The 24,692-nt window shown below is 40.7% G+C and overlaps 1 protein-coding gene across 3 annotated transcripts in view; it reads left to right on the forward strand.

Moving 5' to 3' along the window:
* Nucleotides 1–24,692, forward strand: part of PCSK6 (proprotein convertase subtilisin/kexin type 6) — a 165,862-nt gene that overhangs the window by 66,285 nt on the left and 74,885 nt on the right. For all 3 annotated transcript variants that reach the window (XM_043921580.1, XM_043921578.1, XM_043921579.1), the window contains exons 5-6: nucleotides 201–277; nucleotides 2,075–2,163. In XM_043921580.1, coding sequence (XP_043777515.1) covers nucleotides 201–277; nucleotides 2,075–2,163 — 166 coding nt within the window. The remainder of the gene's footprint in view (nucleotides 1–200; nucleotides 278–2,074; nucleotides 2,164–24,692) is intronic.

Genomic DNA, 24,692 nt, shown 5'->3' on the forward strand with positions numbered 1-24,692 from the left:
AGCACCACTGAGCTGTAAAAATGGTTAGGGTGGTAAATTTTATGTGTATTCACCACATAATTATATATATGTATAACTGTTGTTGCAGTAAGAGAGTGCCCGACTTGTTTCTGATTCCAGTCGAGGCGTAAAACCAGTTATAAACAGAGTTGTGATACACTGGGCCACTTCTCTTTGGTCACCAAGGTTTCATTTTTTAGGATTCCTACGCGAGCTATGACGTCAATGGCAACGATTACGATCCGTCTCCACGGTACGATGCCAGCAACGAGAATAAGTACGTCCTGTGTCACCTGCCTGACCCCTACTTGCTTCTTTCTCTGTTGCTGTCCCCGCACATGGTGGAGCCAGCCCACATGGGGACACTGGGCCGGAGACAGGCTGGGGGCAGCTCTCTGCCTCCTGGTGGGGTCTGGGGCTGACCACCAGGAGCCAGCCCCACACCGCCTTCCAGGCTCACAGGCTCAGTGGGTCTGGCCCCTTCCTGTGGGCTGTCACTCTGCTGGTCAGCTGCAGTGGATGTTGGGCCAGCATTGTTCCTGTTTGCAACATTGTTGGAATATCTCGTGGTCTGCACAGCCAGCTGTGTCCAGATCACAATGTATTCTCTCGGATCACTCGGTCAGCACCCAAGCCTTCTTGACCCTGTCTTTGACCTCACAGAGGCAGTGGCGGAGGCCCATGTGATGCTGGGGCTGGCTGTGTGGCTCTGTGCAAGTGGGGTGACCTTGCTGAGTCTCAGTGTCAGAGAAGTCTTGTGTCCTGATGTTTCCTCCTCCGAGGGCTGGGGGCAGGGGTGAGATGACGGGTGAGGGACACACCATTACTGTTCGGTCATTGAGACTTGTGAAAGAGGGAGTGCGGGTGGTCTGGAGAGACTGGGGGACTTGGCACCATTGGTAGCAGCCCTGGGGGTGATGTCCAGTTTCCCAAACTTGCCTGGGCGCTCCTGTCCGGTGTCTGGCCAGACCTTCCTCCATCAGCCGGCCCTGTGCACTGGCTCGTCCCCTTCTTCCAGAAGTGTTTAGAGGACGGTGGAAGCCCTTTCTTCCTTTCCTCTGCTGACACGAGGCCTGCAAGGTGTGTCCTCCTTAGCGTTCCCTGTTTCAGTCCATTTGATGCTGAGGTTGGAGTCCCGGTGCCCCAAGGGAGCCCTGCAGTAAGGCTCAGCCAGTGGAGGCAGTCAGTGGGCTGGCCGCAGTGCTCCTGGCGCCTGTGGAGGCCTGGCCTCGTGTCCCAGGTTCCCTTTCTACTCCATGGCCACCACGCTGGGGCTGCAGGGCGCAGCGGGCAGGGAGGGACCAGCCAGATGCGGCGTGGTGAGTCCTGAGTGGGACCCTGGGCCCATGACTCAGGGACAGCCCCAGCTGCAGGCACACATGGTCCAGAGTTTGGACGGAGGGAGGGCTGCCCCGGGGGCTGACAGTTGGACCCAGAACTGGCTTTAAAGGTGGTTTTGATTCTGAATCAGTGATTCTCATCTCTGACGGACCTTCTCAGAGATGTGCCTGCTATGGGTGGCAGAGTGAGGTCATTACTGAGGAGAGTGCTGACCTCGGGTCACCTCTTCCTATTCCACCTACTGCTGTTGAGTGTTCCGTGTCCAGCCCTCCTCCTTGCCCTCTGCTGGAATGGCCGTGGAAAGGTGTGTGGGGGGAGGGGTCTGCCCAGGGTGAGCTCGGGGCAGGGAGAGGGCTCAGGGAACAGAACCTAAGCCTTTGTTTGTTCTTATTTCATCTCTGCAGCCAGGCCGGCATCCGCACTGTGCTGTCAGTCAAGGGGACGCAGAGCCTGGGGGGTGGGATACGGAGGCCATGGGTGCCCAACAGAGCCCAAGCCTGATACAGGTGCATCACATCTGCAGGGCAGCCTGTGGGGCACATGGATGGCCCAGCAATGATGGGGAGGGATGGGGGATGGCCTTAGTGTCCCCCCCGCTTAGGGACAATGGCTTTTCTTGCAGGAGGGTCCTGACACGGGGGCGCACGGATGGCCCAGCAGTTATGGGGAGGATTGAGGGAGGACCTCAGCGTCCCCAGCTTAGGGTCCTGATTGCCTTCTCTCCTTCCCGCAGACATGGCACTCGCTGTGCAGGAGAAGTCGCCGCCTCCGCCAACAACTCCTACTGCATTGTAGGGGTTGCATACAATGCCAAGATTGGAGGTGAGGCCCAAGTGCACTGTCGAGGGGCTCAGGCTGGCCTGAGTGCAGGATGCAGTCCCCTGCAGGTCTGGGAAGCTGCATTCCCCATGGTGTTGGACCCAGTCGGATCCTGGGCCTCACCTCACACTGCCTGGGGCCTGTAAAGCCTCCATGGGTGCTGGTGTCTGGCCCCTGAGTCACTGCTGTCAAGCTGACTGCTCCAAGAGACCGCTGGGTCCTGCTGCTGGCCTTCCCAGGCTTGCCAATCACTCTCCCAGCAGGATTTATGGTTTTCACCTGAGAGGAAGCCTAACCTTGGCCCCAACTCCTGCTGTAGCCTCCTGGCCCACTGTACCTGCCCCTCAGCTTTAGCCAGAGGACATTTGTCACAGTGACCCGCAGACATGCCTGGTCTCCCCTGTTAATCATGGACTTGTAGCATTCACATCACCCCAAAAGCCTCCCTGCCTCCCTTTTGGGTCGTCCACCCATGACTTACAGTTGCCCACACCCAACTGTGCTTCCATGGAGGCTCTCGAAGCTGGATGCTCCCACCTTATTCTCCAGGGGGTCAGCCTTCCAGGGCTCTGTAGGGAACACTACCTGACCTGGTACTATTTTCCTCATTGGAGAGTCAGGCTTCTCTTGTTAGCATGGGGCTTTAAGAGCAGAGAGTCACGCAGCTTCCTCTCACCTCCCCCGCCCAAGCCTGGCAGTTGGTCATTTCAGAATGGCAGAGGGTCATTCAGCATGTCCTCTGCAGTGTCTCGTAGGTGCATGTGGCTGAACTGGCACTGAGCAGGTGTGTGCCGGGCCTGAACAGTCCCTGACCGTCCACTTTGCCTCGGGGCACTGTGTCCTCACCTGTGGCTCTGGCCCTCAGTTTGGAAGTGCTCATATGCACGCCAGTGGCTGTGCTGGGTGCCTCTTTCCCATGGCATGGCCTTCTCTGCTGCTTTTCCTTTATGAAGGGGCCGTAGCTCTTTCAGCTCTATGATGAGCAGTGAAAGGTGGGGAGGTTGGGCCAGAGGTTCTGTGGGTCACTCAGTCCTTGGGGAGCTTCTTGAGTTTTGAGAAAAGGCTCCCCAGCTTTCACTTAATGAGGACTCTCCACCTGCCCTCTCCCTGGAAACCTTGGAAGTGGCTGGGACTTGTCAGTCTGTGACATCATTAACCACCAAGAGCATGTCCTGCAGAGAACAGATCAGAGGACTGTCACCTGACCTCACTCCATCATGGACAGTTCTTTTATGTTGAGATGTGTAAGGTCTCCCTGGAGCCTTTGGTGAGTGAAGACCCATGAAAAGTCTACCTGACTGATCTGGATACCAGTTGAATTCCCACCACCCACTGCCTCTGTGTCCTGGGACAATGGGTGTAAACTCTGTGTGATCAGGAGTGGGGTTGCCATGGAGAAGGGGTTGGGGTATTGGCATTGACCCAGGGAACCTATGACAGCCATGTCTCCAGAGCTGCTGCACATAGCATCAGCCTCTCCACCCTCTTCCCAACCCTCCCTCCAAGCCCACCCTGGACAGGGAGCCTTCAGGCACCCTAACACAGCTTCCCTCTCCATGTGCTGACACAAAGTGGGGAACTTCTCTGAGACATCCTGGTGTGTCCATGAGCTCTACCTTTTTATATCTTTTCTATTTCTAAAGTTGTTCAAGAGATTAAAGTGTATAGCCTAACTCACTCCAATCTACGTGGAGTTAATATTATACAACTTCATGTATAGTATATGAATCTAAAACATTACTTGAGTTCACACTTAGTGTCATCTTTTATGCTGTTGTTTTCATGTTTTCATATTTTATAAACCCAATGTTTATTCTTGCTGTAAACAGTTGGCTTGTGAAAAGAAATATACTTACCTACATGTTTACCATTCCTTATTTTCTAGCTTCATATTCCTTCTGTCTGGTTTCAATTTTTCTCCAGCCAGAGAATTTCTTTTACTGCTTTAGTATTTCTTGAAGTGTAGGTATGCTGGTGAGAAATCACCTCAGCTTTTATCTGAATTTCATCTTCTTTGAAAGAATATTTGGTGAACATAGAATCCCGGGGTGACATGGTTCTCTCTCAGCCCTTTAAAGATGCTGTTCCATTGTCACTGGCATTCACTGTTTCTGATGATGAGTTGGTTGTCATCCTTACTGTTGTTCCTCTCTATGTAATGTGAGTTGTTTCTCTGGCTACTTTTATTTATTCAGAGGAAATATTTAGTAAATATTTCATTATTTGCCTTTATTTATTTAGTATTTTTTTTCCCATCTATGCTTTGTTTATGATGACTCTGATGGCCCTTGGTGTAATTTCTTTCATAGTTATCCCCCTTGGGGCTTGCTGTGCTTCTTAGTGGGTTGTTTGTTTATTCTTTCTTTTTCTAAATGAAGTTTGGGAAATTTTCTGTCAATGTTTCTTTAAATATTTTTTGCAGTCCTGTTTTCTCTCCTCTTTGGGCACCAGTTATAGCTGTTATATTGCTTGATATATCTCACAGGTTAAAGCTGTATTCATTTTTTTAATCTTTTTTTTCATGTGTGCTTCAGATTTGATCATTTCTTTTGCACTGTTTTCTTCAAGTTCACCAATCCTGCCTTTTGTTGTGTCCAATCCATTGTTATTTCCACCCAATGATTTTTTTCCTTTTTCTTTCCTACTCAAATATTGTGCTTTTCTGTTCTTTGATGTCCATGTGGCTATTTTTTTCACTATTTCCAAATCTTTTCTGACATTCTCTTTCTCTTCATCCATTATCCCTATATTTTATTTTGGATTCTTTAACATATTTATGAGTTTTTTTTTTTTTTACAGTCTTTTGTACTGATTCCAATAGCTTGGTCATATATGGTTATGTTTCTCTTTTTAAAATTGAAGTGTAGTTGATTTACAGTGTTTCAGGTGTACATCAAAGTGGTTCATATGTGTAATATATATACATGTATCTTCAGATTTTTTCCATTATAGATTATTACAAAATGTTGAAGATAGTGTTGTATAGTATGTCCTTGTTATTTCTCTTCCATATATAATATGTATCTGTTATTCCAAAATTTAAGTCAGATGAAAACAAATATATGATATCACTTTATGTGGAGTTTATAAAACAGTGATACAAGTGAACTTACCTGCAAAACAGAAACAGACTCACAGACATAGCCACAGACAAGCTTCTGGTTACCAAAGGGGAGTGAGGGATAAATTGGGAATGTGGGTATGTTTCTAATCATTGATTTTTCTTTTTACAATGTGCAACATACTCCTGTTTCTTTGCACATGTCTAGTAATTTTTTATTGTACCCTGGACATTGTTCCACTATATTGTAGGGACTCTTGATTCTATTATCCCTGAATACAATTGAGTGTTGTTCTTGCTGTCAGTTCAATTTTTTATTTTGTAATGACTCATCTGTTCTGATTTGCCCTTCTCCTTAGAGGAAATCCTTTAGCTCAAGAACAGTCTTTACTCTTAGATGTTATTATTGTTCAGTCGCTAAGGATAGTGTGACTCTTTTAGTATTTCAGTGGAAACACTGAAGCGTTTAACCAGTATTTCTAAGTTAGCAAGGTTCAAGCTTCAAGTTGACTGCAGTGCCCCTGCAGTGGCAGCAGCTGGAGTATCTGCTCACTCATTCAACCTCCCCCTATTCCTCTCTACCTGGGCTTCTTAGAGACTTGCCCAGGTGTGCTCCATGCAGGGCTTAGTTGAATATCTGAGGGAAGTTTATGTATGTCTTCTTCTCTAGCTCTCTGCTTTCTAGGATTTCTCTCAATTTCCAGCTTCTCTAATAGTTCCAGACTCAATCCCACAGCTCCCTAGTAGAATAAGATTGCATTTTCCTGATTGAGTTCTAGCTTCTCTGTATTCAGAGACATGAGTAGTTCCCTCAGAGGAAAAGTGTTATAAATCTGCATCATACCTGGTATGGTTGCTCTTTTAAGAAGTGAATCACCTGCTTCTGCCTTCTTCTGGTTGCTTTCCAATGCCCTTAAAAAGTTATTGTTTTCTTAAGTCTTTAGTCCAGAGTTTATAATTATTAATTTTAAAAGAGTTAGTGTGATAGAAGCTACTCTGCCTTTATTGGAACTAACACTTGTGGTTTCTATTTCTTTACCAAATAGATGGTGTATTCCCTGGTGGCTCAGATGGTAAAGAATCCACCTGCAATGCAGGATACCTGGGTTTAATCCCTGGGTTGGGAAGATCTCCTGGAGGAGGGCATGGCAACCCACTCCAATATTATTGCCTGGAGAATCCCCATGAACAGAGGAGCCTGGCAGGCTCCATGGGGTCACAAAGAGTCAGACATGACTGAGTGACTAAGCACAATGCAGCACATTGCTACATGGTAGTTACTCCAGCAAACATTTGTGATCTAACACAAGACAGTGGATTAACTAAGTGATTCCAGCTGAGGGTCATTCATGAGGTTGGCTGTGATTGTCATCTGAGGGCTCGCTGGTGGCTGGAGTATCTACTTCCAGGACAGGTCACTTATTTGGCTGTTGGCTAGAGTCCTCCATCCCCTCCTGACTGTTGGCAGGAGGCCTAGCTTCCTCCTCTTGTGTACTCTCTGTGGGGTTACCAGAGTGCCTGCGGCATGGTACCTAGCTTCTCTCACTGCAGGTGATTCAGAGAACCAGCAGGAAGCAGCAGTGCTTTTTATGACATGGTCTTAGAAGTCATACATGATCAGTTCAGGCACACTCTGTTCTTTAGAAATGAACCCAACATATACTCAAGAGGAGAGACATTAGGCTGCATCTGTTGAATGAAAAAGTGTCAAAGAATTGTGGATATGGTTTAAAATCACCACAGATGGGCTCCTAAAAATTTACTATATATTTATACAAATGGAGTAATTTTTTTCTACCAACTTTCTTTGTAGAATTGAGTGTTTCTTACATGTTTTATCACAGGAAAATAAATGGAATAAAAAGTGGCACTGTCCAAATTATGTCTTTAAAATAGTATGCTTGCTTGCTAACAAGTCAAAATAACTCCACAATGTATGTAATCCTTTATCAAAGTGCAGAGGAGGACAAGGAAGGTAAAATATCATCTGGAACCTTGTGAAAACAGAAATAACCAGTACTTACTGAGTTCTATCTACATCATAGGCACTGATGAGGTGTCTGTGTGTAGTGTCTTACATAATCTCTACAGAGCACTCTGTCATTGATGCTGCTTTTGTCCTCATTTCACAGATGAGGGCCAGCCAGCTTTTAGCCTCTACTCTTTTACAAAAATGCAATGCAGGAGACCTGGGTTTGATCCCTGGGTCAGGAAGATCCCCTGAGAAGGAAATGGCAACCCACTCCAGTATTCTTGCCTGGAGAATCCCATGAGCAGAGAAGCATGGCGGGTTAGAGTGCATGGCATCACAAAGAGTCAGATACAACTTAGCGGCTGACGCTAAACCTTTAAACCATATTTACTAAGTGTGGATAGATGGATGAATGGATGGATGGATGATAATATTGTTTTTTTTTAACTTTTGATTGTACCATGCAGATGGTTCCTGAGACATGATGGTTTGACTTAAGATTTTTCAACTTAACCATGATGTGAAAGTGATACATCAAAGTAGAAACCCTAGTTTGAGTTTTGGATTTTGCTCTTTTTTGGAGCTAGCAATATTCCATACGGAATTCTCTCACGGTGCTGGGCAGTGGGAGCCTTGACTTCTTGTCAGTCACAGAGTCGCAAGGGTAAACAGCTGTACATGTACAACCATTGTGTCTTCACTTTCGGTACAGTATTCAGTAAATTACAGGAGATATTCAATGCTTTATTATAAAATAAGCTTTGCCATAGGTGATTTGCCTGACTATAGGCTAATGTTAGTGTTTTGAAAATGTTCAAGGAAGGCTGGGTAAGCTATGATGTTTGTTGGGTAGGTATATTAAATGCATTTTTTACTTAAACCTGTCCTAAGTTGAGAACATTTTATGAGAATGTAACCCTATCGTAAGTCAAGGAATATCTGTACTTGTATTTAGTAAAATATACTGTTTAATTTTATGTAAACTTAATACGAGAGAAACCAAGTGAAACAGTATTTCTGAACTTAGATTTAATTTTATGTTTAATTGTATTTGTTTAGTGTTTAACTTTATGCTTGCTTTATTTGATTTATGTGCATTGAATAGAAGAAAAAGAAATCAGCTTAAGGGGAAGAAATTGCTTAACTTCATATAAATATTTCCTTATGTGAAGAAATGACATTTTCTCAAATATCTCTCTTTAAAAAAAAAAAAAAAAAAAAAGAAGTCCCAAGATTGTGACAGCCTTTAAAGATGCCAGGGTTAATTTTTTGTTGTTACATATATTTCCCATACTGAGTAATTAGCATTCACTTCAGCTTGTTCTCACTTCACCCCACACCTCAATTTTAGTTCTTTTTTTAAATATTGTTTTTACATTGTCAAGGTTCAATATTGGTCATCTGTCATTATGATTCTCACAGTTTTTTAGTCTTCGGTCCCCACCATCATTTTCAGTACAGGCTTTTCACTCCTGAGTAATTTAATTTGATTCATCTCTTAACTCACTGGACTTTGCCACCGATTAGCTTTTTCAGGCTGGAGGAGGGCATAGCAGCCCCTCCCATAGTCTTGCCTGGAGAATCCCACGGACAGAGGAGCCTGCTGGGCTACAGTCCATAGGGTCACAAAGGGTTGGACATGACTGAAGCAACTTAGCACATACACAACTTTTCCAAGAAAGGCTAACAGGTGCTATTATCTTTCATCTTTAGGAAGTTCTGAAGGTGGCCTTTGCACCTGAGTTATACCTTCAATGTATACAGCCTTATGGAACTTGATAAACATCACCTGCTTGTCTTCTGGGTCCACTGTTGCTTGGGAAAGTTTGAAGTCAGCCTAAATCCTTCTCCTTGTAGGTGACTTGACTTTGGGACTTGGATTGTTGTTGCTCTTCAGTTGCTAAGTCATGTCGAACTCCTTGTGACCCCATGGACTGCAGCACACCAGGCTTCTGTCTTTCACTATTTCCTGGAGTTTGCTCAAACTCATGTCCATTGAGTTGATGATGCCATCCAACCATCTCATCCTCTGTCATCCCCTTCTCCTTCTGCCCTCAATCTTTCCAGCATCAGGGTCTTTTCCAATGAGTCAGCTCTTCGCATGAGGTAGCCAAAGTATTAGAGTCCCAGCCTCAGCACAGTCCCTCCAGTGAGTACTGAGGGTGGGTGAGTCTCCTTTACCCTGGAAGTCCAGCCCCTGAGGGGCTACCTCTGGCTGAGGCTTCTGCAGCAGCTGTTCCAGGGATGCAACATCCTGGAAAAGATCTGAGTGTTTTCAATATTAGGCAAATTTTCTTCTGTTATGATTTTTGAATATTTTTAGCTACATATGTTCAGTCTTATGCTTCTTGTGAACCACTTATATATGTATCAGATCTCTATTTCCTAGTTTCTGTATCTCTTTCTGTTCATATTTAATTTAATTCTTTTCTATTTTTTTTTCTTAGTTTTTATCCAACTCTTCTTCTACGTCTCTGTTTAACCAGTGCCTTCTTTTCCCCACACTTTTACTAGTGTGGCTTTCATTTCTGAAGATGTTGAGCTGTCTCCATCTGTTTCTTTCCTCAGGGTAACACAATTTGGTCTCCTTTTGTCTTATTTTCTCTTCATTGAATTCTTGTGTCTCTTTGACCCCTTGATTCATGGAGAAATAATGTTTTATTTAAATTTTGGATACGATGGAACAATGCTTGCTTATACTTCTCATCATTTTCTTCCCTTGTCATGCCCCCTTTTCCCTTGTGTTTTACAGCATTGTTGCGGAGGTGTCAGGCTAGTCACTTTCTGGTTTTAATCAGTGACTGGCTGGAGAAGATCAAGGTCTTTCTTCCTAGGCTAGTAAGATGCTAAAACAGAAAGGAAGAGAAGTGGGGCATGAGCTGGGCTGGAGGCACTGTGGACCGGGTCATCCTCTCCTGCCAGTCCAGTGCCTCTTAGAGGCCCCTCCGCTCTCCAGGGAAGTAGCATCAATTCATCACATGCTGACTCAGCAGGAATGCGGCAGTGCTGATGATCACTTTTTCTCCTATGACAAATCAGGCCACAGAAACTGCCTGTTCTTGGAAAGTTGATGTGTCTGTCTGATTCCTGGTCAGACATCACTGTTTTCTGAAATAATGGACATTTAGATGGCTTTTCATCTTGGCTATAAGAGCAGTGCAGTAGCAAAGAAATAGACTCCCCCAGCCACGCATGCACCAGTCTTATGCCCCCCAAGTGCATCAGTACTTTGTGAGGAATTACATACCCTTGGGAATCATGGAGGCAGGTGTCATCTTTTTTGTTTTCAGAGAGGAGAGTGGATCACTCCTGCTTGTTTAACTGAAAGTCCCAAACTTTCATTTTAGACACATTTTAATTTTTTTAAAGTTGTGGAGCTATCCGTTGATGACTTTTACCATTTTTTGTATGTAGTGTTTCAGTTAAAATCTGTTTAAAATTTTTATGATGTTGTATTTGTAATCTTCCCTTTCAATGCTTGGGTTTTGGATTTTGCTTAGAAAACCCAAGGTAATAAATTTGTTTTATATTTTGTCTAGAAATTTCGCTTCAGAATAGTTCATCTTGAAACCTTCATGGTTTTGTCTTTTCTGTTAAGCTTTTTAATCCATGTACAATTTATTTCTGTGAATGTTGTGGAGAACTCTGACTTTGCTTTTCTCCAGTATTAATGTTTAGTGATCTCTGCATGCCACCCTTATCATATACTAAATTCCCGATGTATATTGGATCCTTCATCATGTTTCATTATTCTATTTGTTTTTAATCCCTAAATAATATTTCCTTTTAAAGTATAGTTTAAGAGGATTTTTTGATAACTGATAGGATAATTTTTTTCTTAAAGTTTTTTTTTTAAAATTTCTTGGCTATTCTTGCACATTTTCTCTTTCAGATGAACTTGAGAATCTACTTATCAAGTTTCATAAAAAATCCTGTTGGGAATTTGATTGGGATTACATGGAAATTATAGATTTATTGGGGGAGAATTGGCATCTTTACAATAATGAGTCTTCCCACCCAGAAACATGGTATGTTTTTGTTTATTCAGGTCTTTGACATCATTTAAAATAGTTTTATCATTGTCCTCATTTTGATTCTATGCATTTCTTGTTAGGTTCATATCTAGGTTGATTTTTTTAAAAATTGCATTGCTAATTGGTTATTATTGAAATGGATATAGAAAAGTTATTGATTTTTGTGTGTCAGTTTGTTAAATCTTGCCACCTTAATGAACTATATTGGTGCTATTATTTTTTATTCTCTTGGCTTTTCTGCTGCTGCTGCTGCTAAGTCGCTTCAGTCATGTCCGACTCTGTGCGACCCCGTAGACAGCAGCCCACTAGGCTCTGCCATCCCTGGGATTCTCCAGGCAAGAACACTGGAGTGGGTTGCCATTTCCTTCTCCAATGCATGAAGGTGAAAAGTGAAAGTGAAGTTGCTCAGTCGTGTCCAACTCTTAGTGACCCCGTGGACTGCCGCCTACCAGGCTCCTCCGTCCATGGAATTTTCCAGGCAAGAGTACTGGAGTGGGGTGCCATTGCCTTCTCCCTAGACAGGTGTAAATAAAAGCTGTCTATAAATAATGGTTTTTCTCTCTGTAATAGTTAACACTTTATCTCCTTAATAACTGTCATTTCTTTCCCATGTCTTATTTCAACATATCAGAACTTCCAATGAATAATAATTGTTTATAGGTTTTGTTGTTTGTTTCTGACACATACAGGAATGTTCCTAGTGTTAACACCATTTGTAGGCACCTTCTATAGCTTTCCTCATGTTCCTCTTGATTAAATTAAGTAAATTTTCATATTTCTAGCTTCTAAGAGTATTGATCAGGATGGATGTTGAATTTTATTACATGTTTTTTAAGAAAGCATTTAGTAAGGTGATTTTATTGTTTTTCAACTTTACTGTTTAATCTGTTTAATGTAGTAATTGCAGTAATACATTTCTTAATATTGGAAATTTCATCCTTTCATTCTTGTAATGCGTTTTATTTGATTATGACCATTAGTTTTTGGGCTTCCCTGGTGGCCCAGACAGTGAAGAATCTAGCAGCGTGCGAGACCTAGGTTCTGTGCTGCATTCAATTGTTAATATTTTATGCATGGATTTTGCATCTTTATTTATAAGATAGATTGAGCTGTTTTTTATGATGTCCCTCACCAGTCTGGGTATAAGAGTCATGCTGATTTCATTGAACGAGTTAGGAAACTTTCTGCCTTTTACTGTACTCTGAAATATTTCATATACTGTGGATATTGCCTGTTCTCTGAAACGTTGGTGGACCTTGTTAATCAGTCTGAGCATTTATGGTGACTCTTTAAAGGGCTGGGTCTGTTCAGGCTTTCTATTTGTCCTCGAGGGAATTTGATAGTTAAACTTCCCTAGAAAATCATCAATCTCCAGATTTTCAAATATATGAGTTAAATTTTATGTTGTATTTTCATAATTAACAAACATATTCTCCATATTTATAGTTATAATTGTTTCTAATCTTATTTGTGGCATCTTGCCCTTTCCTTTGGTCAGACTGGTAAAAATTTGTTATTTCCTACAAAACAGGTTTTTTAAAGAACTAGATTTTTTAAATTGAAATTCAGCTGACATATAACATTATACTAGTTTCAGATGTACAACTTAATGGTTCGATATTTGTATAAGTGCAAAATGATCATAAGTCTAGTTACCATCTGTCACCCCACATGGTTAGGAAATGATTTTTCTTGTCATGAGAACTTTTAAGATTCACTTTTTTTTAGCAGTTTCATATTTGCAGTACAGTATTATTGACTGTATTCACCTTGCTGTGTGTTATATCCCCATAACTTATTTACTTTATACCCAGAAATTTGTACCTCTTGGTCCCCTTCACCCATTTACCCACCATCAGACGCCCTTCCCTCTGGGAACCACCAGTCTCTTTTCTGAGCAGTAGTGGCCCCATTGTCCATGGTTTCGCTTTCTGTGGTTTCAGTTACCCACAGTCAGCTATGGCCTGAAATACTAAGTGGAAAATTCCAGAAATAAACAATTCCTAAGTTTTAAATTACACTCATCTCAGTAGTGTGATGAAATCTTGAGCCAACCCGTTCTGCCTTGCCTGGGACATGAATCATTTCTTTGTGTAGTATGTCCCTGTGTTAGGCACTTAGTGGTCATCTCAGTTATCAAATGGACTGTGGTAGTAACACAGTGCTTGTGTTACTTAATAGTGGCCCAAGCCCGAGAATAGTAATGCTGGCAACTTGGATACACCAAAGAGAGTCCATAAATTGGTTCCAGTAAGTGAAAAGGTGAAAGTTCTTTGCTTAGTAAGGGAACAAAAAAACTTGTATGCTGAGGTTACTGAAATCTATAGTAAGAACGAATCTTCTATCCATGAAATTGTCACGAGGGAAAAATGTGTACTTTTGCTGTTGCATCTCATACTGCAGAGTTTATGACCACAGTGTATGATGAGTGCTTATTTAAGGTGGAAAAGACATTCAGTTTGTATAATAAGATATTTTGAGAGAGAGAACGAGCAAGAGAGACAGACCACCTTAACATAAGTTTTATACTGTGCATTGTTATAATTGTTCTCTTTTATTCTTATTGTTGTTACTTGTTAAAATTGTTAATATTGTCATAGGTAAAAGTATGTATATAAAAGAAAAAGTGTAGGATAAAGATTTCATATTATCCATGGTATCAGGTTCACTTCAAGTCTTGAAATGTATTCCCCACAGATCCTGGGAGATTGTAGTATCTGTGAGGTTTTTTTTTAGATTCAGCATACAGGGTTTGTCTTTTCTCTACCTGGCTCGTTTCACTTAGCACAGTACCTTCAAGGTCCATCCATACTGTTGCAAATGGCAAGATTTCTTTCTTTTTAATGGGTAATCATATATGTCATGTATATATATATACCTCACATCTTATTTATCCATTTATTCATCAGTGGACTCATACGTTATTTCCATGTCTTGGCTATTGTGGGTTACACCGCAGTGAACATCGCAGTTAATGTATCTTTTTGAATTAGGGTTTTCATTTTTGGATAAGTTATCCAGAAGTGGGATAGCTGGACCATATGGTTTGTGTGTGCTAAGTCACTTCAGTTGTGTCCTACTGTTTGCAACCCCAGGGACTGTAGCCCGCCAGGCTCCTTTGTCTGTGGAATTCTCCAGGTGAGAATTCTGGAGTGGGTTGCCATGCCCTCCTCAGGGGATCATATGGTAGTTCTTTTTCCAATTGTTTGAGAAACTGCCATGCTGTTTCCCATAGTGGCTGCACCAATTTACAGTCCTACCAACAGCGCACGAGGAATCCGTTTGCTCCACATCCTCACTAGCACTTGTTGTTTCTTGTCCTTTGCATAATAGCCATTCTGACAGATGTGAGTTGATAGCTTTCTGTGACCTTAGTGTGCATTTCCCTGCTGTTTAGTGACGGAGAAGGCAATGGCAGCCCACTCCAGTACTCCTGCCTGGAAAATCCCATGGACGGAGGAGCCTGGTAGGCTGCAGTCCATGGGGTCACGAAGAGTTGGACACAACTGAGTGACTTCACTTTCACTTTTCACTTTCATGCACTGGAGAAGGAAATGGCAACCCACTCCAGTGTTCTTGCCTGGAGAATCCCAGGGACGGCAGAGCCTGGTGGGCTGCCGTCTATGGGGTCGCACAGAGTCAGACACGACTGAAGCGACTTAGCAGCAGCAGCAGCAGTTTAGTGATGTTAAACATCTTTTCATGTGCCGGTTGGCCATCTGTATGTTTTTTTGGAAAAATGTCAGTTTATATCCTCTTCTCATTTTTTAATCAGATAGATGATTTTAAATGTTTTCTCCAATTCAGGAAGTTGCCCTTTTATTTTGTTGATGGTTTCATTCACTGCACAGAAGTGTTTTAGTTGGATGTGGTTCCGTTTGTTTATTTTTACTTTTGTTGCTGTTGCCTTTGGAGTCAGATTCAAAAAAAATACTACCAGGGGTGATGGCAAGGAGCTTGCCAGCTATGTTTTGTTCTAGGAGTTTTGTAGGTTTAGGTCTTTACATTCATGTTTTTAATCCACTTTGAGTTAATTTTTGTGTATGGTGTGAGATATTTGCCCAGTTTTGTTCTTCAGCATGTGGCTGTCCAGTTTTCCCAATACCATTTATTGAAGAGATTGTCCTGTCTCTGTTGTATATTCTTGCCTCCTTTTTTGTGAATTAATTGACCATATATGCTTGAATTTATTTCTGGGCTTGCTATTCCACTCTGTTGATAAATTAATTTTTTTTTTTTTAGCAATTCCATACTATTTTGATTGCTAGAGCTTTGTAATATAGTTTCAAGTCAGGGCACATGATACCTCCAGCTTTATTCTTCCTTTTCATGATAGCTTTGGCTTTTACATTTTCATACAAATTTTAGGATTATTTGTCCTAGTTCTGTGAAAAAATGCCTTTGGAATTTTGATAGGGATTGCAATGAAATTGCAGATTGCTATAGATTGCTTTGGGTAGTATGTATATTTTTATAATATTAGTTATTCTAGTCCATGAACATGAATTATCTTTCTCTTTATTTCATCTTCAGTTTCTTTCATTATGTATTATAAGTTTTCAGTGTACAGGTCTTTCACCTCCTTAGTTAAATTTATTCCTAGATGTTTTATTCTTCTTGATGCAATTGTAAATGGTATTCTTAATTTCTCTTCTGATAGTTCCTTGTTAGTGTATATAATGCAACAGATATTTGTATATTAATTTTGTGTTCTGAAACTTTACTGAATTTATTCATTCTCACAGTTTTTTATGAACTCTTTATGGTTTTCTATATATAAAATCACATCATCCAGAACTAGTGATAGTTTTACTTCTTCCTTTCAAATTTATATGCCTTTTATTTCTATTTCCTGCCCAGCTGCTGTGACTGGGACTTCTAGTACTATGTTGAATAAAAGTTGCAAGAGTGGCCATCCTTGTCCTCTAACTGATCTTAAGGAAAAGCTTTCAGCTTGTCACTGTTGAGTGTGGGTGGCTGTGGGCCTGTCATATGTGGCCTTTTTTATGTTGAGGCATAGACCCTCTGAATCCACTTTGTTGAGAGTTTTTATTGTAAATGAATGTGGAATTTTGTCAAATGCTTTTTCTGTATATGTCAAGATCATCATATGATTTTTATCCATCATGTTTTATATTATGTTGACTGATTTGCAGATGTTGAGCCATCCTTGAATATCTAGAATAAATCCCATTCAATCAAGATGCATGGTCCTTTTAATGTATTATTGAATTTGGTTTGCTAATATTTTACTGAGGAGTTTTACATCTAGGTTTGTCAGGAATATTGAACAGTATAATTTTCTTTTTTTGATGTTCTCATCTAGATTTGGTATTAGGGTAGTGCTGGTCTCATAACATGAGATTAGGAACATTCCTTCCTCTTCAATTTTTTTGGAAGAGTTTTGAGAAGAGTAGGTATCAAATCTTCTTCAACTGTTTGGTAGAATTAAACAGTGAAGTCATCTGGTCCTGGGCTTTTGTTTCTTGGGAGTTTTTTGATTACAGATTCAATATTCCTAACAGTGATTGGTCTAACCTAATAGTGATTGGTCTAACCTAGATTGGTCTAGGGTTTTCTAGTTCTTCATGATTCAGTCTTAGAAAATTTTATGTTTCTGGAAGTTATCCATTTCTGCTCGATTGGCCAATTTGTTTATGTATGATTATTAATAGTGGTCTCATGTTATTTTCTGTTTCTTTGATATCAGTTGTGATGCTGCCTTTTTCATTTATGATTTCATTTAAGGCTTTTCTTTTTTTCCCTCAGTGAGTCCAGGTAAATTTCAGTCAGTTTTGTTTATGTTTTTAAATAATCAGTTTTATAGATCTTTTCTGTTATTTTTTTAGTTTCTATTTCATTTATTTCCACTCTGATCTTTGTTATTTCTCCCCTTTTACTAACTTTGGGCTTCATTTCTTACTTTTGAAGTTTCGTCAAATATAAAGTTAGATTGTTATTTGAACGTTTTCTTGTTTCTTGAGGTAGCCTGTATTGCTATAGGTTTCTCTCTTAGAACGACCTATGCTGCATCCCATAGATTTTGTTATGTTGTATTTCCATTTACATTTGTTTCAAGGTATTTAAAAATTTCTCCTTTGATTTCTTCATTGATCCATTGGTTGTTCAGTAGCATGTTTAATGTCTACATATTTGTGATTTTTTCAGTTTCCTTCTTGTGATTGATTTCTAGTTTCATACCATTACTTGATATGACTTCAATTTTAACTTTATTTAGATTTATTTTGTGGCCTAACATATATCCTGGAGAATGCTCCATGTGCACTTGATAAGCATGTATTTTCTGCTGTTTTTAGATGAACTGTCCTATATTTATCTATTAGGTCCCTCATTTAAACATCATTTAAGTCTGATATTACCTTATTAATTTTCTATCTGGATGCTCTATCCGTTGATGTAGGTGTGGTATTAAAGTCCCCTACTAGTATTGTATTGCTGTCAATTTCTCACTTTAGGTCTGTTGATATTTGCTTTATATAAGTAGGTGCTCCTATGTTGGATACATTCACACTTACAAATGTTGTATCTTATTGTCTGTTTGCCCCCTTTGTCATTGCTTGATCCTCATCTTTATCTTTTATTACAGACTTTATTTTAAAGTCTGTTTTCTCTGATATCAGTAGAGCTACCCCAGGTTTATTTTTATTTCCCTTTATATGAAGAATGCTTTTCTGTCTCTTCACTTTCAGTCAGTGTCTGACCTTACATCTAAGGTGAGTCTCTTATAGGCGGCATATAGTTGATTCTTGGTTGTTGTTGTGTATTCATTCAACTACTATGTCTTTTGATTGGAAAATTTAGTGTATTTAAAGTAATTATTGATAGGTATGTACTTACTGCCATTTTGTTCACTGTTTCCTGACTGTTTTGGAGTTCTGCTTCTTTCTTCTTATCTTGCTCTATTCCCTGTTTTGATGATTTTCTGTATTGTTAGGCTTAGATTCCTTTCTCATTATCTTTTGTATACCTACTGTAGGTTTTTTCTTTGTGATTACCGGGGGACTCATAACAGCCTATCTATATAATAGTCTGTTTTATGTTGATAGCAAGTTAAGTTCGGGTGCATCCTAAAACTATGCATTTTCACTCCGCTCCCCCCTCCACACTGCCACAATGTATGTGTTTGATGTCACTTTTTACGTCTTTAGCTTTTGCTTGTTTAGAGAATTCTTTTATCTCTCCTTCACTTTTGAATGATAAACTTGCTCAATAGAGTATTCTTGGTTGGAAACTTTTTTCTAGCACTTTGAATATATCATGTCACTCCCTTTGGCCTGCAAAGGTTCTGCTGATAGTCTCATGGGGGTTTCCTTGTATACAACAAATTGTTTTTCTCTTGGTGTTTTTAAGATTCTATCTTTAACTTTTGACGTTTTAATTATAATGTGTCTTGGGGTGGGTCTCTTTGGGTTCATCTAATTTAGAGTTCTCTGGGATTCCTGAGGGGCTGTCTGCCTCCTCCTCAGGGTAAAGAAGTTTTCAAACTTCATTTCTTCAGATAAATTTTCTTCCCCCTTTTTTCTCTTTTCTCCTTCTACGTATCCTTTCATTTGAATGTTATTCTGCTTGATGTTGTCCCATAGGTCCCTTAAGCTATCTTTCCTTTGTAAAAATATTATTTTTTCTTTTGCTTCTCTGGGTGAGTTCCACTGCCCTGTCTTCACACTCACAGATCCTTTCTCTGCTTCATCTAGTCTGCTATTGAATCCCTCAAGGGTATTTTTCAGTTAAGTTATTGTGTTCTTTGGCTTCATGACTTCTGTTTGGTGCTTTCTTATATATTCGCTGTCTTTGTTGAAAGTCTCACTGTGTTCATCCATTCTTCTCCCAAGTTTGGTGAGCACTTTTATGACCATAATTTTGAAATTTTAATTTGGTAAATTACTTATCTTTGTTTCATTACAGGTTTTTCTGGACTTTTTATCTTGTCCTTTCATTTGGAACTAATTCTTCTGTTTGCTCATTTTTCTTGATTCTCTGTGTTTGTGTCTATGTGTTAGGAGAAAGAGCTATCTCTCCCAGTCTTGACAGGGTAGCCCCGTGTAGGTGATGAATTTTATCATTTAAACTTGTCCTCATTCTTGGTTGTCTTTTGAACTATCTGTTTGATTGTTCTGGAGATGTTGGCCCCAGAAACACAATCCTCTCTGTCCAGCAGAGCCTACTCTCAAGGGCATCCCATGTGGGGGCTGCATGCACCCACTAGCTTTGGGGGACCGTGGGGTGAGGGGTGCTTGTCTGCTGCCTCTGGTACAGCTATGGCAGCAGTGCAGGAGGACTGACACTTACCCGCCTTCTCTTTTGGGCCATAGCAGCAGCACAGGGGGGCGGGAGGACAGGTGCTAACAGGTTATAGTCAGAGGGCAGAAATGGCACCTGCCAGCTTCCATCCCTGAGAGACACCCAACAGACTTTTGCTCCTTTGGCAGATTGTTTAAAATTTGCAGTTGAATCTTTTCACATATGACCAAGGCTCTTTACATGCACCTGGGTCCTAGGGTGAATGAGTTTGCATGGGAGCCTTTAAGAGCTGACCCTCCATTGTCTCCAGTCCTGGGGGTCTCCTGGGCATGAAGCCCACTGGTTTTCAAAGCCAGACATTTGGGAGGCTTGTCTCTCTAGTGCAGATCCCCGAGGTGGGGCCTGACATGGGGCAGCAAACCTCTGGCTTCTCAGAGAGAAGTTATGTGTTTGTGAGCTCCCTCCAGACTGTGGGTCTCCAGGCCTGGAGTTGGGATGGGGAGATGGTGTTGACGAGACCATGTCTCCACCTCTCCTACCTGCTTTGAGGTGGCCCTTTTAGCCTTTGTTGAGTAGCTGCAGCTAGCTCTTGGGTCTCTCTCCAGAGGGCATTTTTTTCATATTAATATGTAGCTTAGATTATTAAGTATCCACGAGAGGAGGTGAGCTCAGGATATTCCTGTGCCAGTGTCTGGAAGCACTCCGTTCTCTCCTCCTGCCAGGGTCCTTGCCTGAGTCAGCACCCCCTGTCGTCCCCCGCTTCCTGATGTCTACCTGGTCCCCATGCCTCCCCCTACCAGTGTCCCTTCCTGAGTCAGCACCCCACGTTCCCCCCCTTCCCTGGCTTCCCGGTGTCTAACTGGTCCCATGCCTCCTTCTAAACAACTCGGCTCCCTTGCCTTGCCCCTCTGGAGAGTCGGTGGAGGCAGCACAGCATGCAACTCCTGGTGATCCAGGGCCGACTGCTCTTCCTTGGCTCTCCCTCGCCCTCCCGGGATTGGCTGGTTTCAGGTTTCACCCGGGACCTGGATTGAGGCCAGCTTCACCTTCCCAAGCTCCTTGATGCAGCCTCATGTCCCTCCCACAGCTGAGACTGATTTTTTTTTTATTGAGTTCTTTTATTTTCAACTCATGAATTTCTACTTTTGTTTGTTTATTAATTCTTCCAGCTTTTAAATTTTTATTATTTTTTCCTACCTCCTTGAATAGAATGTTTTGTTCTTTATTTTCAGGCTTTGATGTGCTTTAATAAGTAATAAACATTTTACTTGTTTTCCTCTCATTACCTATCTCTGGCTTAATTACACAGTGCTCTTATTATTCATTTCTGAACAATCTTTAATTTCATCTTTGATTTTTTTTCCCCTGTAGCTCAAAAATTATTTATAAGGGATTTAAATGTTTTTTCCAACTTCATATAGAATTTTTTGGGTGCTCCTTTTGTTGCTAATTTTTAACTTTATTGGAATCAGGGACTGTTCTCTGTATAATTTCTGCCTTTCTGAATCTGTAAAGTTCTCTGTGTGGTCTAGGACATGCTTGGTTTCTTATGAGCATTCCAGTGGGTATGTGACGAGTACTTGAGGAGTACTTTTCCTCCAGGCTTATGCGAACAAGTCTCTACAAATTGGACCAGAGGTGCACCCGTGCCCCTAGGCCGCCTTGGCTTGCAGATGTGTTTTGTGTGGCCCACACCAGTGCTTTTTTTTTAACTAGAGGAAACATTTATGGATCAAGAGATTTTATGTAGAAAATAGGAATTTGCCGCTTCTCTTGAAAAAAATGAGAAGCTCTGGCTCCGCTGGCCCTCGTTCCTTCATGGCAATGCTTAGCTGGGGCTGCACAGTGGCCGCCCTGAGAGGTCGGTTTCCGCACCCCGCTCAATGCCTGGTCTGGTAGGCCTGTCCATGTCAGCCATCTATTCTGCCTTCCTGGTGCCTGGAGAGGCCACATTTGTCACCTGGCTGCATTGAGCTCCTTCAGGTGTGTGGACATCTTGTATTTTGTCTGCCTGGTCTCTTTCTGAGAAGGGATGTTAGTCTCTATATCAGTTGTGGATGTGTCGATTTCTCTCAATTTTGATGTATACATTTCATAGTTATGTTACAAGATGCATAAAAGTTATCATCTCTCTTTGTTGTAATGGCTCTTTAATCAGTATAATACATTTCATAGTTACATTAGTTCCATTACAAGATGCATAAAAGTTATCATCTCTTTTTTGTAATGGCTCTTTCTTTAATTAGTATAAAAATTCCCACTTTGTCTTATTCTCTTTTTGCCTTTAATTGTTCTTTAGGGGATATTAATATTGCCAAGCCTGGTAAATTATTTTATCATCGCTTTCCTCATGTATTTTTCATTTCTTTACTTTTAACCTTTTGTAAGCAGCATGTGGGCTTCCCTGGTGGCTCAGTGGTTAAAAAAAAAAAATCACCTGCTAATGCAGGAGATGCAGGTTCGATCCCTGGATTAGGAAGATCTCCTAGAGGAGGAAATGGCAACCTGCTCCAATATTCTTGCCTGAGAAATCCCATGGACAGAGGACCCTGGCAGGATACAGTCCACAAGATCTCAGAGTTGGACATGACTGAGCAACTAAACAACAAAGCAGCGTGTATCTACTTTTTTTAAAAATTTTTTTGGTACCACCTAAGAGTCTCTTTTAAAGGGAATTTGATGTAGTCACGTTCTGATTCCAGATATATTTGTTATTGTGTTTTGATTTTTCTTTTATTAATTATTTACTAATGTATTAAATTATTTACTTATATATTTTTTACTGTTTGTCATTGTTTCTTTTACTTACTCCCTTTTGCTGGATAGATTAGATTATTGCCTCTTCTTTATTTTTTTTTTTTTCATTGTAATGGCTTGAAATTTTTGCATTCCAGTTCTGTTTTTCTAACACCTTGAAACACACCTATCTGAATTTATCTTTCTGCAATGTTGCACTTTGATCTGTACCTGCCCACTTCTCCCAAGCTAAGCAAGAACCCAACTGTAATCCTGCTCCCCTCTGCCTTATTCCTCTCTCTTGCGGTGCCCCCCACATTGGGATTGCCTCCCACATTGGCATCATCCAGGATTTTCAGTCTGTGTTGTTACTACATTTCTACATTACGTGGCAACAGTTATGAGGGCTTCACTGCAAAGATGGGCCAGTTTTTTGGTTACCTTTTTTCTTTGGTCCTATGTCTTTGTTTTATGTTAATTGTTTTATTTTACAAGACTTTCTTCTCTACTAAGGTCATTCATTCTTTCAAAAGATATTTTTGAGTGCTTTGCTGTATATATGGGTAGCTATCTAGGTAGTAAACTTTCTGAGTTCTTGAAGTTTCTATTTTCTTCAACAGTTTTGGCTGAATTTAGATTTTAAGTTCAAAATAATTTTCACTGGGAATTTTAAAACCCATGTCCCTTGGTTTTTTTGGTATGAGGGGTCTGGTGCCAATGTTAATTTTTGTTCCTTTTCAGATAACTTCCTTCTTCTTCCAGAATCTTTCAGGATTGTTTTTTCTTTTCCTCATTTTGGGATTCAACCTGTGTGTTGATATGAGTTTGTTTTCCTTTTCCTGTCTGGCCCTCCTGAGTTATTAATCATCTTACACTCCAGAAATCATGTGAACTCAACTGCTAAGGGAGGGCCAGTTTCTTTGGTCATCACTGTTTAGATTTGAGATTGAAATCTAAAGACTTCTGTGCTTGGCTTCAGGGGATCCTTCTGTTATATATTTGACTCTCTTGCTTACTTTTCCTCACTCCATCCTCCCAGAACTCTTATTAATAAGACAGTGACTAGAACTCTGCCTCTTAACTTTCAAACTTTTAATCCCTTTGGCCTTTTGTCTTGGGTCTTGGGAGAATCCCTAAGCTCAGTTGTTTAGTTCTCTGATACTCTATCTTTGCAGTTTTGACACTTTGAAAATAATTTATCTTCTGGGATGTTTTCAATCAAGTGTCCATTTGAAATAATTATAGATTCACATGCAGTTGTAAGAAACAATACATAAAGATCCAGTGTATCCTTTACCCAGTTCTCCATCATGGTGATCTTTGTGTAACTACAGCAACAGCATCACAATCAGGATACTAGCACTGAGACAGTCAAGACAGAGAACAGGGTCACAGAGAGATCCTTCATGTAGCCCCTGTACTGACACAACCACTGCTGCTCAGCTCCTTCCTTAACCTCTGGCAACCATTGTTGCCTCATTTAAAAAATGATGTATAAATGGAGCCATAATTTGGGACTAGGAATATTTTGGGAATGTCTTCCTCGTGCAAAAGTGAATTAACTCTAGGGACCAGTCTCTGTGTGTGTGTGCGTGTGCATGTGCCTAGTTGCTCAGTCGTGTTGTACCCCGTGTTAAGAAGTCACTCTACTTCCTACCCCAGAGTCAGTACCCGATCACATTGGCCAGCAGAGATTGTCAAGTACTCTGTGGTGGGGTTGAATCATGGTACTGATAAATATAAATATCCCAGTTACAATGTATACCTGAAGATGTTCCATTAATATGTGTTACAGATGTTAAGAGGGTTAAATGTAAACTTTGCCCTCATTGTATTTCCCGAGAAGGAATTAAAGTTGAGAGATGAAAATTTAAGCAAATATTCAAAACTTTTGAGTACAAAAGAATTGATTTAAATAAAATTTTCTTTTCCTTTCATTTTTAAACATGTGAAGAAATGAAGTTCAAGAGTCTTCCTTCCCAGCTTTCTTATGTTTAACTAGAGGTTATAATCAATGTCTGAGTAGAGTATGGGACCACATTGATTTTTAAGTCATAGAAATATTAGCTTCTCCATGTTCAAACATTTTCTCTCCAACTTGTTAATAACTTATTTAATATCAATGTTAAAAAATTTATTTTTATCTGATCAGAATAATTTTTATCTTCTAATTTCTGACCTTAGTTTTGTTATTATTATCTAACTGATTTGTAATAAAGGTTGATAAAACTTGAAAAAAAGGAACCATATACTATGTAACTGTTGGGATTAGTGTTTTGCATCATTATGGTTCTTCCAAAATTCTTCCAGGTTGTTGAATACATCTGCAGTTTGATCCTTTTCATTGAGAAATAGTATTCCATGGTATGGATGTAACACAGTTTGTGTCACCACTCGCCCACTGAAGAATATCTGTGTTGTTTCTAGTTTTGGGGGTATTACTAGTAAAGCTCCTGGAAACATTCTT

The sequence above is a fragment of the Cervus elaphus genome, chromosome 13 (assembly GCF_910594005.1).
Source record: "Cervus elaphus chromosome 13, mCerEla1.1, whole genome shotgun sequence".
NCBI classification, from domain to species: domain Eukaryota; kingdom Metazoa; phylum Chordata; class Mammalia; order Artiodactyla; family Cervidae; genus Cervus; species Cervus elaphus.